This window comes from Sparus aurata, chromosome 13, assembly GCF_900880675.1.
Source record: "Sparus aurata chromosome 13, fSpaAur1.1, whole genome shotgun sequence".
Taxonomy (NCBI): Eukaryota; Metazoa; Chordata; class Actinopteri; order Spariformes; family Sparidae; genus Sparus; species Sparus aurata.
Window position 1 is genome coordinate 25,733,363 of NC_044199.1, and position 18,657 is coordinate 25,752,019.

General features: G+C 45.1%; 1 protein-coding gene and 1 long non-coding RNA gene across 2 annotated transcripts; both read right to left on the reverse strand.

Moving 5' to 3' along the window:
• Positions 1-851: 851 nt before the first annotated feature.
• On the reverse strand, positions 852-3,993 carry LOC115594295 (uncharacterized). Its single transcript, XR_003986453.1, has 4 exons — positions 3,786-3,993; positions 3,615-3,682; positions 2,105-2,148; positions 852-1,062 (listed from the first exon to the last, which is right to left on the reverse strand). It is a non-coding gene; the product is annotated as an uncharacterized LOC115594295 (long non-coding RNA).
• Positions 3,994-7,030: 3,037 nt separating this feature from the next.
• On the reverse strand, positions 7,031-14,906 carry LOC115594274 (uncharacterized). Its single transcript, XM_030438245.1, has 4 exons — positions 14,885-14,906; positions 14,501-14,637; positions 10,219-13,628; positions 7,031-7,634 (listed from the first exon to the last, which is right to left on the reverse strand). The coding sequence occupies exon 3, from the start codon at positions 12,419-12,421 to the stop codon at positions 10,508-10,510; it is 1,914 nt and encodes a 637-aa protein (XP_030294105.1). The 5' UTR covers positions 12,422-13,628; positions 14,501-14,637; positions 14,885-14,906; the 3' UTR covers positions 7,031-7,634; positions 10,219-10,507.
• Between the last annotated feature and the right edge of the window lie 3,751 nt (positions 14,907-18,657).

Here is an 18,657-nt window from a genome sequence, read left to right on the forward strand (position 1 = left end):
GGTTAATAACCCCCGAGGTTGGGGTGGAAGGACGACCAACGGAGCAACGATGGACAGCCCACAGTGTATTGAGTACGTCGGTTTGAAAGTTAGCGTTGCAAGGCTATGCTAACAGCTGATGACGGGGCTGACAGCTGTTACGTTAACTGGACACCAATTAAGTCTGTTGTTCTGTGTGCTGTTGTGTAGTTGAATAACTTGCCTTTCCAGATTAAATGTCTGTCATTGGTCTTGGATTTTGTGAAAATTAACTTCTAAATAGATGTGACTTATATATGTTTTTTTTCTCTTCATGATGCATTTTTTGACTGATGCGACTTATAGTCCGGAAAATACAGTAATTATGATGATGACAATATATTATGTTTAGTATTCTTTTTGCTTGTTTCACAAACATAAAAATATGTATACTATTAATGTTTGGGTGTTTTCAAATATAGTCCCCTTTAACTGAACCAAACCTAGTCCTTTTAAACTGAACTAAGTAGTGGACCAAAACAAAAAGAACTCAACAATCTTTATGTTCACATTATGAGTTCTCTAAAAGAGGAGTCAGGTCTCTTTCAGCTCAAATGGGATCTCATCCTATGTCTGTTCACACTCACCTGCAGCTGGAGCTGAGGGTCCACAGGATAAAGGATTATAAATTCTTGGGCTAGTGGCTGGTGTTCGGGGTGGTGGTGGTCATCTCATTTTAAAGTCCAGCCTCTATGGTTTCTTGTTCCATGCTGGACTTGAACTTCTTACCCTCAGATTTCCAAGTCAAGTCCTTCTGGAAAAAGCTACTGCCAATTCCAAATAAAAATGACAAACGTACTACAGATAAACAATTTCTTTTTCAGTTTCTTTATTGTAATATTTTTTTGTGAGTGAAAAAGACCAGAACAAACAACATTAAATAAAATAGAACACAATTTTTCAAGTTTTTAGAAAAAAAATAACAATAAAAATAACACTCAAAAACACTCAAACTAAATGCAACAGTAGGAAACAGCAGATGTTCATTATATTGGGCAGCTATACTGCTCAGCTGGCTCCCACGTGTCATCCCACTCCTTGCCACTGAAGGATATTGAAAGGAAAACATACACAAACAGAAATTGGAGGTTAAAGGATGACCTTGCCTTATACAAAATTGGACACACCTTCCAGTTTAGTAAATAATGCTATATTTATCCTGAAAATTATTTGAAGTCTGTGTGATCACTTACTTTGCCAAAAATGTGACATTTAAACCATTTAGTGCCAAAAACGAGTTTCGACAAGTTTTTGTTTTTTCCACTGTTAATGCTACAATGTGCCCTTCTCCACCCTATGAAAAATTTTGGTGTCCCTGTGATGAAATGAAGCCGTGTGCTCACCTATCATGTGACCAGTGACCCCAACAAACTCATACTTCGTTCCAACCCCCCCGCAGCCGTGAGAGCGGCTGTTGGAGCTGAACGCGGCTCCCCACCCCCCGCGACCAGAGCGGAGCTGCAGTCGCTCTGCATCCAGTAGAACTGCTCTGTACACCGGCCATGACCGGACCAAGCCACCAGACGTGAACGCACAGCCGGCTTGGTCCGTTCTGACGCACAGCACAGATGTCTGATGCACCACTGCAGTCAAAAAGAATTTAATTGAAAATACTTTATTTATCTTTTGCAGGAAATTCTTCTGCCACAGCGCTCCAGTTTACAGAAATACAATAGAAAAAATAAAATAAAGTTACAATTTAATTTAATTTTTTACTATTTTTACTATTGTAAAAGGTTCAAAAGAGAGTTCAGCTTGAGAATGTCTCCATAACTTTAAACCTGTTTTTCTCAGAATTATCCTTCCAGAATGCTGAATTTGGAGAAAACACGCTGTATTGAAATGAAGCTGGAGAAAAATGGGAACATGCTACGAACCAATTTTTTTCCTGGTGAAAGTAGAGAGTCTCCCCTGTCATTTTTTGTCATAGCACAACATCGTCTGTGGCTGTTTTGAAAAGTAGTAGAAATGCTCAAAAATGCTGGCACTTGCTGCACTCTGAGGGAAAAAAACTCTGGCACTGAATGAGTTAAATTAGGATGGCAACCACTGTATCCCTGTATTGCTTTGTGTAGGAAGAACTTACCATTTGGGGCACGGTGTCCACCGTACTTTGACTTCTTCTTTTCCCTTAAAGACATTAAAAAGGATTTTTCTTTATAAAATAAACAAGTATTTCTTGTAGATTATTCTTAAAGTAGCATTATCGCAAATTCAGACAGACAGACAACCCTGTCTACACCTTTGGAGCCGAGGTGGAGGAAGTTCATGGTTTTAGTTTTCCTTTCTAAGAAAAGTTTACAGGGCTTTACTGTATTTTAGGTGTAAATTATTATTGACTTTTTTCGAGTAACAATAGAAAACGTCCTGACTGGAAAATTCACAATTGGGCATGTCTTCTAAATTGTGCAGGACAGGAAGGCTCTATGGCGGGTGATTTAAACTTGAATCAGCTTGAACTGAAGATCACAAGAGTGCCAAATGACACTGACACACAACAGGCTGTCTGTTATGACTTTTGCGATCTGATTATATTGTGAAGCATAATGGCCCAGTCGCAATGCCCGCGGAATGGAAGCGCAGCACCCTGGAGCGGAGCCAGTTTCAGATCTGTGTACATGTTAACCGATCTGATGGTCGCACATCTCGCGCTGTGAAGCGGAGCGCGCGTGGCTACAGTGCTTCAGTTCGGCGTCTGGCCCCGAGCGCTGCTGTCAAGCTGGGTAGAACAGATCGTGCCAGATAGGAAGTCGGGCACAGAAAGCACGAGGGAATCCGGCTAATTTTTTAAAATAAAATAAATAAAATGATAATTAATGACGTTGTTGCTTGTCCGTCTATAAATATTTGTCCGCTAACATACACCGGAAAGAGAGACGGTAGAAAGAGGTGGGAGGGGCAAGGGCTTTCCGGAGGACGGCAATAACAACACACACACATCCATACATAGACTACAGATGTTTAGAATGACCTGTGTGTGTGGGAAAACCGAGTACAGACGGGTACAGACGAGTAGAGTCGATGTTTGACCGGCACATGGAGAGCAGGAGAAATACACTCCCTGTGTGACCAGCCAAGTGCCTACAAGGGCGCGTGTAGCGCTCCCGCTCCGCTTCCACAGGCAGTGCCTCTTGGTGTAAGACGAAGTAGAATCTTTATTTGTCAGACATGAAACACACCTGAAATTTGTCCTCTGCATTTAACCCATCACTAGCTGCACATTCTAAGTATACACATACATACAGACACAAGCTAGGAGCAGTGGGCTGCTATGTCAGCGCCCAGGGAGCACACATGGGGTGTTCTGTGCCTTGCTCAAGGGCACCTTGGCAGTAACCTAGGAAGTGGACTTGCACCTCTTCAGCTACCAGTCCACTTCCATATTGTGGTCTGTAGCTGGACTTGAACCGGCCAACCTCCACTCCCCAAGCCATGTCTCTACTGACTGAGCTACTGCCGTAAATGGAGTACTCATTGTGTTTCATTATACAACCATGTGTTGTAGAATCACCAATACATATACTGTAAGCCTAAAAAGCTTTTTTCCCAATGTGTTATACAAGAAAAAAAATAGGAAGAATGGAAAATATACTTACGTTGAAAACTCTTTTGTCCACAACACCTTCATATAAAAACACCCTCTGGTTCCTATGTTTTCTGCATTCTAGAAAAAACAGTACAATATAAATAAACAAGTATTCTGAAGTAGTAGCCTACCGAACTGAAAACATTTTTACTACATTCATGTAGTATAGAGGAAATCTAACCTGTCAGTTTGGGTCGTTTATTTTTTTTGAAAGAGGGAGCAGGACACTGAGAGGAGACTGAAGATGGAGTAGAGGGTGTCTGACAGGAGAGAGAAGATGGGCGAGGACGTCGAGAGGAGAGGGAGGATGTTGAAGGAAGCAGGGAGGAGAGAGAGGATGGAGGAGGAAGCAGGGAGGAGATGGGAGATGGGGGAGGAGGCTGAGAGGAGATGGGGGATGAGGGAGGAAGCAGGGAGGAGATGGGAGATGGGGGAGGAGGCTGAGAGGAGATGGGGGATGGGGGAGGAAGCAGGGAGGAGGTGGGAGATGGGGGAGGAAGCTGAGATGAGATGGAGGTTGGGGCAGGAAGCAGGGAGGAGGTGGGAGATGGGGGAGGAAGCAGGGAGGAGAGGGAGGATGGGGGAGGAAGCTGAGAGGAGAGAGAGGATGAAGGAGGAAGCAGGGAGGAGGTGGGAGATGGGGGAGGAGGCTGAGAGGAGATGGGGATGGGGGAGGAAGCAGGGAGGAGGTGGGATATGGGGGAGGAAGCAGGGAGGAGAGGGAGGATGGGGGAGGAAGCTGAGAGGAGAGAGAGGATGAAGGAGGAAGCAGGGAGGAGGTGGGAGATGGGGGAGGAGGCTGAGAGGAGATGGGGGATGGGGGAGGAAGCAGGGAGGAGGTGGGAGATGGGGAAGGAGGCTGAGAGGAGATGGAGGTTGGGGCAGGAAGCAGGGAGGAGGTGGGATATGGGGGAGGAAGCAGGGAGGAGAGGGAGGATGGGGGAGGAAGCTGAGAGGAGAGAGAGGATGAAGGAGGAAGCAGGGAGGAGGTGGGAGATGGGGAGGAGGCTGAGAGGAGATGGGGGATGGGGGAGGAAGCAGGGAGGATGTGGGAGATGGGGGAGGAGGCTGAGAGGAGATGGAGGTTGGGGCAGGAAGCAGGGAGGAGGTGGGATATGGGGGAAGAAGCAGGGAGGAGAGGGAGGATGGGGGGGGAGCTGAGAGGAGAGAGAGGATGAAGGAGGAAGCAGGGAGGAGGTGGGAGATGGGGGAGGAGGCTGAGAGGAGATGGAGGTTGGGGCAGGAAGCTGGGAGGAGGTGGGAGATGGGGAAGGAAGATGTGTAGAGAATGGTGGAGGTTCAGAAGATGGTGAATCGACCGGTTCAAGGTGAAGAATGAATTCATCCTCTGGTCCCATTCCAGGCTGACTGTCCACAGAGGGGGGGGGCACAGGTGTCCACTAGAGGTGAGGGACTAGGAACAGTTGCTGGAGCTGCTTGTGGAGCCAACACCTCTGCAAATATTGCAGATAAGATAAAACATGTTTAGAAACAACTAGCAGTGGAGTGATTTCATAAATAGCACCTTCGACAATTTGGTTGATTTATTACAGGCCATCTTCATCAATGGAAATGTAGATACTGTCACTTAAAACTTGTTTAAATGTATAAATGATAGCACTACCATTACTGTGGTATGCTCATGACACTGTTTTGGTTTCCACAATAGCTATACATCCATCTAAAATTTTTAAGAAGAAGAAATACCTTATGAATACGGTAAAATCAGATTTAATTTTGTAAGTATCAAGTCAAAGTTTATACAGTAAATGACATCAGATTCTCCCTTAATTCTTAACTCTTCTAATTTGACATTTAGTCTGAAAAATAACTGGATGCACCTGAAAAAGTCTCAAATGTATTGCAAATAACATATGCATAAAAATGTAATGGCAAAATAGCATGTAACCTGTAAGATAGATAGATAGATAAGCTTTATTTCAGACTCAGGGTCCATACAAAAAGTAAAAGCAAGACACTGTAACTGTATAAAAACATGGACATAACACCCGTGACATCACCCATTGGTTTGGGGGAGTCCGTTTTTTGACTCGACTACGGCCATTTGAACTGCGCCATCTTGGGTTTTAGTGGGAGTGTACTTTTCATATTTGGAGGAGAGACGGTAACTCTACAGGTCAGCCGGCTGATAACCTGCCCACTGAACTAAGTAACCAGCTCAACTGTCTATGGACCTGTCACTCAACCCAGCACGCCCTAATTTATGTGAGAATTTTGAGCCTAAATAACACAAAAACAGTTGTGGTTCAAAAAAGTTCACCCCCCTCACAGTGTTCACAGAGGTGAGAGTAGAGACCAAAAACGTAAAATGAACCAGGCTGTAAATATGTATTTTTTTTAAAGATGTAAAATCTGAGATTTTAACATGGGGGTCTATGGAGAATGCTCACTTCTTGTCCCAGCCCCCAGCGGCAGGTTTTCGAACATGGAAGAGGGCTTCACTTCTCAGACCCACAACTCCCCCCTTGCATGTGACATCATTCAGCACAAGTTTTAATTTACTTAAAATCCACAAAATGGAAACACTTTTTTACCAGCTTTATTTGCATAAAGCTTCTCGCTAAATTCTGGTAATTTGATTGATACGTGAATGGAAAGATAGCCATTAATTAAAAAGGCTATAGCTGAAGTTTTAAATTCTAAAAAGGCTCAGGGTGGATAGGGTTTAAATGTTGGAATGAGCAACCTGCATATTTACACATCTATTGACACAGAGTCCATGAAGATCTACACTATACGACAGTATAGTGTAAAATAATTATTTTGGACATCTCACTTTTCAGAAGGTGTTCATAGAGTTTCCCCATTTTTTGGAGGATCTCTCCGACAACCCCATCCGGTTCTTGGACATGGTGCATCACGTCAGCCTGCAGCTGCCCATTGCGCCCCGATGCCCCAGAAACAAGACCGGGCAATATCCAAGAGCATTTAATTTAAACACCTGCAAGAATTACAGTGAAGAAAAATATATGTTGTTACAACTTGGTATGACAGGAGTAAGGCTATCAGCAACAGCTCAAGAGTAACTTCACTGCTTTGACGGATGTTTAGTTGACTTTTTTGCTCAGCTGTCAGCAGCTACTGTAAGCTTTGTCCATATTGTAATAATATTTATGTATTTCATACATAATATTAAGTGAAGTTTAACAATCATATTGATCAATGATAACAAATCACGGTTTGTTACAGCCCTAAGGTTGGTTTCACATTACCTAAAAAGCAAGACTGACTGACAAATAAGATGTAGTTGTCTGAGAGACCAACCCTTTTGTTAAATCAGAGTGATTAACTCACAGACAGCTGGGCCGACTTTATGGTCCTGCTTGAATTTCTATTGGTCTTTACTGAGGATGCCCAGTGTCATGACCGGCTCAAAAAGCCATGACAAAAGATAGTGAGACGGGGTAAGCGCAACAATTAACAATATTTATTTAAATAAAGTACATAAATCATAATAATGCTATGAGGTGTGAACGTATGGTTATCAGTGTGTCTGCCGATGAGTGCTGGTGAGTGATGAGTGCGAAGTGTTGTAAAGTGTAAAAACCAGGCCACAGCCAACAAAACAAGACAATGGCGCCGGAGGAAAAACCAGGTCCTTCTGGTGAGAGAGAGAAAGATCGACTGAGACGGCCGCTCTTAACACTTCCAGGAGACTGGCCAGGTGCTCCTAGTTTCAAGCCCCGCCCACTGAGATACCTGCAAACAGGAAGGAAGGGACACACAAAGCAGGCCATAGAACAGCAGGGGGCCGTCACACCCCCCTCCATAAGAAGGTGGCCCGACCTCAGAGCCACAAAGTAATGTAATCACCAAACCCACACCAATACCCATCTTGGCTAATAGTGCCATACATTCACAATCATAAAACATTCCATATAACTATACATGTCATACCTTACCATTTGGGCTTAACTCTCTTAACCAATGAACTATGTTTCATCTTACCTGCTGCCGGCTATTTACCTCTGGTGCTCCTCACCATCACCATGCCCTCCCTCTGAGCAACCTGGTACCAAGGAAGCAATTTTAAGAGGGGAAAGGAGAGACAGGGAAACCAAGTGGCAAACACACCCCAGCAGCTTAAGTTTAACACAGAAAATGTTACAGACAAGGTGCTCTGGACAATGCGTCTGCAACCACATTGTCAGAACCTTTAATGTGCCGGATGTCTAACCAGTATGACTGTAGTAACAGAGACCACCGGATTAATCTCTGGTTGGGACCTTTTAGAGAGTTGAGAAAGGTCAAGGGGTTGTGGTCGGTGTAGACCACCACAGGCACAACACCAGAACCCACATATACATCAAAGTGTTTTAAAGCCCACACCAAGGCCAGTGCTTCCTTCTCTATTGTTGAGTAATTGAGTTGATAGGAGTTGAATTTCTTAGAAAAGAAGCTCAGAGGTTTTGCAACACCAAAGTCATCCTCCTGCAGGAGAACAGCTCCCGCCCCCACATGGCTGGCGTCCACCTGCAGGGAGAACGAACGATCGAACCGTGGGGCTGCAAGAACCGGTGCATCACACATCAGCATCTTTACCCGTTCAAAAGCCTGCTGACACACAGGGGACCAGACAAAGGTTACTTTTGCCTTCAACAAGTCAGTAAGGGGCGCAACTACTTCAGAGAAGTTCCTACAGAAGCTCCTATAGTAGCCCACTAAACCAAGAAAACGCATTAACTCTTTCTTTGTGACTGGAACAGGATAACATGCGACCGCTTGAACTTTCTCATTCAGAGGACGGACGGTACCCTGCCCAACCACCCGACCTAGATAAGTCACCGTCGCCCTCGCGAACTCACACTTCGCAAGGTTGACGGTGAGTCGCGCCTCAGCCAAGCGGGTAAACAGGGACCGGATGCGCTCCAGATGTTGAGACCAGGTGTCAGAAAACACGACCACATCATCTAAATATACAGCACACCCTTCCAGGTCACCCAAAACTTTAGTCATCAACCTCTGAAAGGTTGCGGGAGCATTCCGCAACCCAAAAGGCATGACTTGATATGAAAACAGACCGTTAGGTGTTATGAACGCTGAAATGTCCCGTGCCCGCTGAGATAAAGGAACCTGCCAGTAACCCTTTAATAAATCAAATTTACTAACAAAGGTTGCCTGTCCTACCAGATCAAGACAATCTTCCATTCGCGGAAGCGGAAAGGAATCAGGCCGAGTGACAGCATTCACCTTTCGAAAATCAGTACAGAACCTGAAGGTGTTATCGGGCTTGGGCACCAGAATACAAGGTGAGGCCCAACTTGATGAGGAGGGCTCAGCAATACCATGATCCAACATATACTGCAATTCAGTTTCCAGGTATTTACGCTTTTCAGGGTTTACACGATAAAACCTTTGTGTTATTGTCTGGGCCTCCCCCACATCTATATCGTGCTCTATGAAATGTGTCTGTGTAGGAGTGTCACTGAACAAACAAGGATACAATGCAATCAGCTCTGATAAATCTGCCTGTTTGGACTCTGACAGATGCCCCAACAACACATGTAAATTACACAGGGACTCCGAATTCTTCAGACGACCCTGCACCAGAGTGGGGTCCAAAACTGGCAACCCATCCTCAACCTCAGCTGCCACAATCTGAGGGACATGGACAGTGGACACCCTACCTGTTGAACAAACCGGCCGCGGGCCCTCCAGCGAGACCGGAGCCTCCGCCGTATGAGAGTCCAAGGAAGCACGAGCATAATAAGGCTTTAACAGATTTACATGACACATCTGTGTCTTTTTCCTGCGCTCAGGGGTGGAAATTATGTAGTTCAGCTCAGACACCTGTTGCACCACCTCATAGGGACCCGAGAATTTGGCTTGCAAAGGAGAAGTGACTATTGGCAGCAAAGCCAAAACCCGGTCCCCCACACTGAACTCCCGACTCTCAGCACGCCGATCAAACACTCTCTTCATTTTGCACTGTGCCGACGACAGTTTTTGATTGGCCAGCACGCCAGCTGCATACAGTCGGTGGCGAAACCCATTCACATAGTCGATTAAATTTTTTGGAATCTCAGTTACTTTCCATTGATCACAAAGCAGAGCCAGCGGCCCGCGCACCTTGTGTCCAAACACTAAATCATTCGGGCTAAAACCAGTGCTTTCCTGTGTAACACCCCGAGCAGCCAACAACAGCCAGGGCAGACCCTCTTCCCAGTCTCCCTTCATCTCAGTGCAGTATGAACGCAGCAGTGATTTGAGCGTCTGATGGAACCGCTCTAGGGCCCCTTGGCTCTGCGCATGGTACGCGGACGCTTTATTATGTTTAACATGCAGCTGCTTCAAGACTTGGTAGAACAAATGGGAGGAGAAATTTGACCCCTGATCTGACTGAATCACTTTCGGAATCCCAAAAACCGAAATGAATTGGCTGAGCGCGCGTACAACAGACCGCGTCGTTATCGTGCGTAATGGGTATGCAGCGGGGTAGCGCGTAGTTTGACACATTACAGTTAGGAGGTACACAGCACCAGACCGAGAAGGAGGCAACGGCCCCACACAATCAATGATCAAGTGTTCGAAAGGCTGACTGACAGCTGGAATAGGGAACAAGGGCGCAGGCGCAATTCCCTGGTTAGGTTTACCTGTAAGTTGGCACGTGTGACAGGTCTTGATGTACCCAGCAACATCCCGCTTCAGACGCGGCCAAAAAAAATGTCGCAAGACCTGGTCATATGTTTTTCTGACCCCCCAATGGCCAGCATCATCATGTGCCAACCTCAGCACAGCATCCCGAAACTTAAATGGTACCACGACCTGGAAGACCGGGTCGGCAACAAAATCATCACAGTGGAGAACCCATTTTCTCAAAAGAATATTGTTGTCAACAACATAACCCCGAGAGCTCTCACTCGCGGCTTCTGGCGAAAGCACTTATTCAAAAAGAACTGCTAAAGAAGGGTCAGCTTTTTGTTCAGTCTTCAGATCCTCCAGGGAAACTGAGAGGGGAACATCTGACATCGAAAATGCAACCAACTCCGACGCGTCGTGCCTCTCACCTTTCGACGCGCGGACATGAACAGCCGCATCAGCATGCGCCATGGCGCGCGTCACCGCGCAGGCTGTGAAAACCTCCGGAAAGTTCACTTCACATTCGTCCGGATGTGTACTGACCAAAGGGACAGAGGAAACAACAAGGGGCGGCGGTGAATCATCAGCCCAAACACGGGACCCGGCCACGCCGTTACCCAAAATAAGAGTAATCCCCCCAATCGGCAGTGCTGGACGCACGCCAACCGCCACCTGACCCTGAACTAGGTCCGAAAACAACTGAATGTTATGCAGCGGGACCTGCAAAATCTGCATGCCTACCCCCAACACAGGAATAGTGAGCCCAGTATCACTCTTCTCTGAAAAAGGCAACACCGAAGCCTGGATAAAAGAGTCAAACGCAGCCGTGTCACGCAGGATTTTAACTGGCACTTTCTCATCACTTCCCACCAAAGAGACAAATCCACTAGACACAAAAGGTAAGAAAGCATTAAGCTCACCAGCTGCAACATCTCGCTGCAACACCCCGTTATTCAAATGAACCCCATGTACCTCGGGCGCAGACACCGCCATACACGCACCCTTCACATGCGTCATGGGCTGCTTAGCCTTAGCTTTCAACACATAACAGTCAACTTTCCAGTGACCTTTCTTATGGCAGAAGTTACAAATCTTCTCGGCACCTCTCACGCCACGAAACCTCATATCAGCTCTAGCCGGATAAACAGGAGGATAATCACCCACCCCGACACTCTCAACAGAACCAGAGCCGCGAGCGCGCCCCTCTCCAAACGCACGCCTGTGCGTCAGGACATAATCATCTGCCAGCGCAGCCGCTTCTATGGCAGTGTTTACCTTTTGATCGCCGATGTGGGTAGCAATATTGTCAGGAATAGAGTTCTTAAATTGCTCCAACACTATTAGATCACATAAATCTTCAAAATTCTCTACCGCCAGTGCAGCGCACCAGCGCGTAAAATGAACCGACAGGTCGCGGGCAAACTCCAGGTGCGTCTGCTTCTCAGCTTTCCGCCACGTCCGAAACCGTTGACGGTAAGCCTCGGGGACCAGCTCATAAACCTTGAGAACAGCAGACTTTACCACCGAATAACTCTGACTGTCAACAAAGGATAGGGATGAATAGGCCTCTTGAGCTCTCCCTGTCAAAACGCATTGTAACATTAACGTGCGCGCCGACTCCGGCCACTTTCTCGATGCAGCCACTCGTTCAAATAGAGAAAAGAACGTCTCCGGATCCTTCTCATTGAATTTCGGGAGCAATCGCAAATTGCCAAGCACATCAAAACCGTCACCCCCGCCACCGGGATGAACGGAGGAACTCTCTTGTTCTCCAGAAACGCCAGCAACAGAGCTTCCACCTTTCAACAACTCCAACCGGGACTGCTCCAAAGACAGCTTTGTTTGCTCCGTTTGGTAGCGGAGCTTTTCCACTGCAATCTGCTTGTCCATCTCGGCCGTTTTCATTATTTTGTCATGCTCCAACTGCAACAACAGCAATTCTCTCTGTTGCTCAAATGTGAGACTACTAAGCCCACCAACCGTAACCACCGGCGAAGCCAAACCCTCCACCTTGTCTAAGCCAAGAGGCTGCGCACCGCCTGTCAACACACCCATCTCACTCAGATTAGCGCGCAGAATACTTTTAACAGTATCTTTCAACCGTTTATCAGAGATGTCAATATCATAATGCTCCGCTATTTTCAATAGCTGCTCCTTCGTGCACTTATCCAACAACTCCTCTGCTGGAGCCTTAACAAACTCGGCCACCTCAGCCATGGCACACAAACTAGAAAAAAGACCAAAAGTTACACCTCTCAACACCAGGAAAAAACGAGTGACAGCTTCGTGATCACGCGGCCCAACAGGACCTCAGCCGGAGCGCATAATCCCCACTAACTAAACTGCCTAACAAAACTACATAAACTAACTCACCCCTAGTCTTCATGCGGCTTTGCGGCGGGTATTTACGCACTAGAGACCGCTGGCCTGGGAAAGCGACCAATTTCTGGCAACCATCCCACAACCACGGCCATGCTCCCGAGACAAGCTCTAACCGCTTTTACCGCAGCACTAGAGAAGAAAACAAACCCAGCAAAGCCCAAAGGAGCAACGCTGCTACAGCCTACCAGGGGAAAATGGCTCCGTTACGATGTGAACACCAGCAGACACTCACTTTACCTTCAGTTTCACTGATGACCTCACAAGCCACTTAACACAACTTACCACACATCTCACTCGATGAAACCATAGGTCCACAATCTCGCAACTCAAAACGCAGATAACTACACACAAAAGCCTACTACAAACGCTGACGTCACCCGCTCAGCGGCAGTCGACGAGTCCATTCATAAATCTACCGATCAAAAATCATGAATGAACATGAATGAAAACACGAGTCAAATCCCCGGGACCTCGTGTACGGACGAGCCCCCACTTTGTCATGACCGGCTCAAAAAGCCATGACAAAAGATAGTGAGACGGGGTAAGCGCAACAATTAACAATATTTATTTAAATAAAGTACATAAATCATAATAATGCTATGAGGTGTGAACGTATGGTTATCAGTGTGTCTGCCGATGAGTGCTGGTGAGTGATGAGTGCGAAGTGTTGTAAAGTGTAAAAACCAGGCCACAGCCAACAAAACAAGACAATGGCGCCGGAGGAAAAACCAGGTCCTTCTGGTGAGAGAGAGAAAGATCGACTGAGACGGCCGCTCTTAACACTTCCAGGAGACTGGCCAGGTGCTCCTAGTTTCAAGCCCCGCCCACTGAGATACCTGCAAACAGGAAGGAAGGGACACACAAAGCAGGCCATAGAACAGCAGGGGGCCGTCACACCAGCAATCTTCCGTCAGCTGGTCCTGTTTTTTTATTTAGTTTCCCGTCGACAGGGAAAGGGCCCAAACATGCGCTGCATGTTTTCCTTGCCAGAGAATTAGAGGTCTGGCAGGTGGGGCACAGCTTCTTTTGAGGCTTTGTCATTCTGCATAAGAGTGAAACATATATAGATCAGATATGTTTGCTGTAAGGTGATTACAGTATTAACTCATGGGGAAAAACACAAGTACAGTATTTTATCATGTTCATATATAATAGTCCAAATGCAAAAGAAGTGATATAAAATAATATTACATGTTGTCAATACTGGCATAGTATGTAAACTTCCACTGGCTTAAATAGGATTACTTTATTCATGCACACTATTAACATACACTCAAATAGATGAAGCTGCTATTTATTTACAGGTTTACATCAAGATTGCAAAGGCATTTCTTGTTCAAAACACTAATATACTATACCTACATATACCACATATAACTTACAACAATGTATAATACGTACTGTCATCAATTTATTACCAGAGACATCTGTGTGTTTTTTTGTCTTTTCTTTTTTTTTCCACATCTTCTTTAACTGTTTCTCAGATCGGGATAAACTAATCCGCCACGTGCTTTTCACACAGCAGGCCATAGCCAACTTTACCACATTCACATAATTATTTTAGCTATTCATATTCATGAATCATTTCTATTAGTGTAAGAAATTAGTTATACTGATAAGTAAATAGGGCACAATTTACTGGATTGCCCTGATTCAGCTACAGTGAAAAAGTTAAAGCATACTTTGAGCTAACGTTACGACTAGGCTACATAATTATTCTGCACTGACCTTGTAAGCTAGCAGGCCACACTACACATTTTTAAGTGATTAACGTTAACTAGAAAAGCAAAAAAAGTTTCTTTCTGACTTTTACACATACTGCTGTTTTGGACGTAGGTTTTAGGACGATAGATTTGTCATATTCTTTTATTTTCACCGACATTTAATTGATGAGGAGTGTTACTTTGAACTTACCTGGGTCTGGTATGGGACGGTGTGTCAATTGAAGATCTCCCTCATGTCCGACTGAACTACAAGTCACATGATGCATTGCAAATAAAACATCCAATCACCGAGCCTGAAAGCTGTTGATGTCTATCACTCACAGAGAGCTGAAATCAAATATAGACTTTAGCTTAAGTAATTATGAATTTTGAATTTGAGATTTATTTCATTTTGAAAATAAATTGTGTCAAAATGGTTTCCAGATTACTTCCCATATTTTGAAGAGTGTAGTGTCAGTTGTAGTGCAATAGTGTAGTGCATTTAGTTGTCCGAAGAAGTGAAAATGCCATTCATATTCTGCATATAGATTTTGATTATTGGCCATAATGTCTTAACCATCCAAAGTAGACTTACCATGAGTTATCAGATTGTCAAACGATGGTATATGATCCTGTAGAAGCCACAAGTCCGTATGATATCAATCGTGTTTTGAGAAAAACAAGTTTTATTCGCGATGTCATGGAGAAGGACTACACTACCCACAATCCTATAGTGTAACAGCGACGTCTATGATTGGTGGAGCTCGCTGTTACCATGGAAATGTTTACCAAACCCGCGAATTTCATGTTAGCTAGTTACTGCTAACACTGAACTCTACGATCGTTTACCACAGAGCGACCATGATTTCACTTTCTGACCTGCTGCGTCTATTTAGTGATGAGGAGAAGAGTTTATTAAGGGTTCAGCCGGACATGATATTTGCGGGTTCGGTAAGCATTTACATGGTAACAGCGTCCCTCTTTAGACGCCGCGGTGATCACTTGCTCTGTGCGTCACATATCGCCGCGGAGGGTATTGCATTGGAATCAACTGAGATCCCCCTGCGTCGAAATAAGGCGCTCAGGGGCACCTTGGGCGTCAGTGCACAACGCGAAAGGGCCCTGACCAAGCGTCAGTTTATGACGCGTCGGGAGTGAGACTGTGTTGAAATATCGCAGGCATCTTTTGTGGCTGTGCAAGCTGACGAGACAACAGATGTGGCCTGTGTAAACCAGTGCGTGATTGTGCTCAGGTACATCACTGAAGCCTCCATGGTGGTGGAAAGATTCCTCACTTTCTCCCCGTTAGTGGACAGAACTGCGGCGGGACTCGAGACACTGCTGCTGGAGAAGCTGCAGCCATGTAAGTTGGAGAACAAACTGATCGCACAGACATATGACGGGGCAGCTGTAATGAGCGGTGCATCATCCGGCCTGCAGGCCAGGTTAAAGGAAACGTTTCCTCACGCACACTTTGTGCACTGCTATGCCCACCAGTTAAACCTCATCATGATGCAGGCCTGCTCATCTCACACACCCGTCAGAATATTTTTTGCCAACGTCTCAGCTTTTGCGACGTTTTTCTCCAAGTCCCCAAAGAGAACTGCAGTCCTGGATGAAGTGTGTGGCAAGAGGATCCCAGCGTCAGGACAGACACGGTGGAACTTTAAAAGCCGCACCGTCCACACCGTGTTTGACCACCAGGACACTTTAAAAGTGTGCTTTGGAAAAATACGGGATGATCAGTCTTGGGACAGCGTGTCAGTCCAACAAGCGCACGGCCTGTCCGCACTTCTGGGGGACGATAGCTTTCTTTTCTTTTTATCTTTTTTCCACTCTGCCCTCATGCATGTAGATATTCTCTACAACATTCTTCAGAAACGGACCACAGATTCTCTCAAAACGAGACAGGCCCTGGAGAATTTTTCGTGCTCCATACCGGAGCTGAAGGACAAGCTGACCACAGACGACAATCAGCCGCATCCAGATGCGGACACTGCTGCAGCCGCTGCAACGGGCGCGGCGCTCTGACAATGTGTCAGTAGCCACACAGTGCTGTGACATATAGTACAGGCATTATACGACATGGCCCCACACAAATTGCAACAGAAACTCTTTCAATTGTTCTAGTCTCATAAATATGTCATTTATAACATATCAAAAGTCCTAAGGAATCCAAGTGGTGGAAAGTATTGAAAAATACTGAAATCGGGGATGCCAAAATTTCCCATTGCCGCCCATGTTAAAAAATAGATTTATGCATGTCTTCTTGTCTGATGTCCACACAAAGGGTTTAATAATGTCCACAATCAACCAGAAACTGTTTTGTCTTTCATAAGTGGGTATCTCTTTGGAACCTTTGATTCTTATCAACTGTAACTGTCAGGTAACCATGGTTACTAAGGCCCACATATCAGTAGTGTCACGGAGCTCACAACAAGATACATGTAAGTATTATCTCTCTTACTTCGGAACATTGTTGATGTCACCAAATTGATATATGTCCACAACATATTTGCACATTCATTACTATTGTATGAAAGAGTATGTTATTATTATCAGTATAATAATGAACCATCAAATTAGCCTACTTTATAGTTAGCTAACAGTAGCTAGCCAACAGTTTGTGTTGTTGACAATCGTTTAGCTTGATGTGCGTAACATGTAGAGACAGACTCTTACTATGATATGTCTAGCTTAGCTAGCTTACTAAGTGAGCTAACATTCCTGTAGCGTATGTGTTGTCGATGTGTTGTTGACATAATTGGGTAGCATGATGTGCTTAACATGGAGAAACAGGCGCTTACTATGATATTTCTAGCTTGCTTGTAATGACATCTACCATCTGTTAGGTAGTCAAGTATCCTAGTAATGTTAAAAAATAAACATATTTAAAACATGAAATCATTCATGTGTGGACCAACATGTCATACAAATCATTATTCTTACCCAAAATTATGAAAATGGCATGCCTTTACTCTATGAAACATACTGATTCTAATATGGGTATTTTTTTTACCCATATTTTCCAATTAATGAAGTTTATTAGTGGCTATGTGTTAGTTATTGTACTGTAAAAAGTTAATATTCATCTTCTGCTAATGATTTTAGCACCATGAGTGCAACAATGAGTGACCCTCTGAGATGTGCCATCTGTAAGGAGCCCGCAGAGGGAGAAGTACAGCCACTGTCCACCCTTACTGAAAAGGGGAGTGACACCATCAACCGAGCAAGTACATCTCGAGAGGATGACATCCATACATCACCTGGGGAACTGGTTCATCAAGTCTGCCGCAAGAAATATATCAACAAACAACAAATAGTGAAAGCGCTGAAGGAGAAGCAACAAGAAAAAGAACATTATATGGAACACAGCCGTGTTCTACGCTCAGCTGAGATGGAGTTCCTTTATGACAGAGACTGTCTGTTCTGTGGGAGGTCAGTTAATGTTGGGACCAAGAGGAAAAGTTCTGATATGCCTGTATTCCCAGTGAGAACGGTTGAGTTCAAGGACACAGTCTTGATATCTTGTGATGAGAGAGGAGATGCCTGGGCAGCCACAGTGAAAGCTCGTGTGCTGCATGTGCATGACTTGCATGCTGCAGATGCAGTCTATCACCAAGTGTGCAGCATTAATTTCCGTACCAAGAAGCAAATGCCAGCAGATCATCAGACCAGCGAAACAGGGGCCAAAAAACCAAAACTGGGTAGACCACAAGAAAAAGAAAGACTTAAAGCCTTTCTAGAAGTTGTGAACTTCCTTGAAGAAAATGATGATGAACAGATCACAATCAATGACCTTGTTAGACGGATGGAGGACAATCTCCAAGGCTCAGAACATGAAGCATATGGCTACACACACATGAAGTCAAAACTTAAGGAACATTTCGGTGACAGAATAATTGAAACCAACATTAATGGGAAGCCAAATGTGGTTACCTTCAGGAGCACAGCCAAAGCAATCCTTCAGGACTTTTATTCTAACAGGGAAGCTGATCCAGAAGCAGAGAAGATGAGGATAATTGAAACTGCTGCCAAACTTATCAAAGATGACATCAAATTGGTTGAAACATCCCATGATGTATATCCTGACTGTGACTCACTTAAGTCTGAAGAGGATGCCAAGAACTTTCTTCCAGAAAGCCTCAGGGTTCTACTGAAAGGGTTGCTTGTGGGCAAAAATATTGGCATGAAAACTGCCTCCATCGGACAGACAATCATGCAGGCAACCAGACCAAGAGTTATTCTGGCGCCACTGCAGATTGGGCTTGGTGTCCAGCTCCACCACCATTTTGCATCTCGCTTCCTAATCGATACTCTTCACCAGCTTGGATTCTGCTGCTCGTACCAGGAGGTGCAAAGATTTCT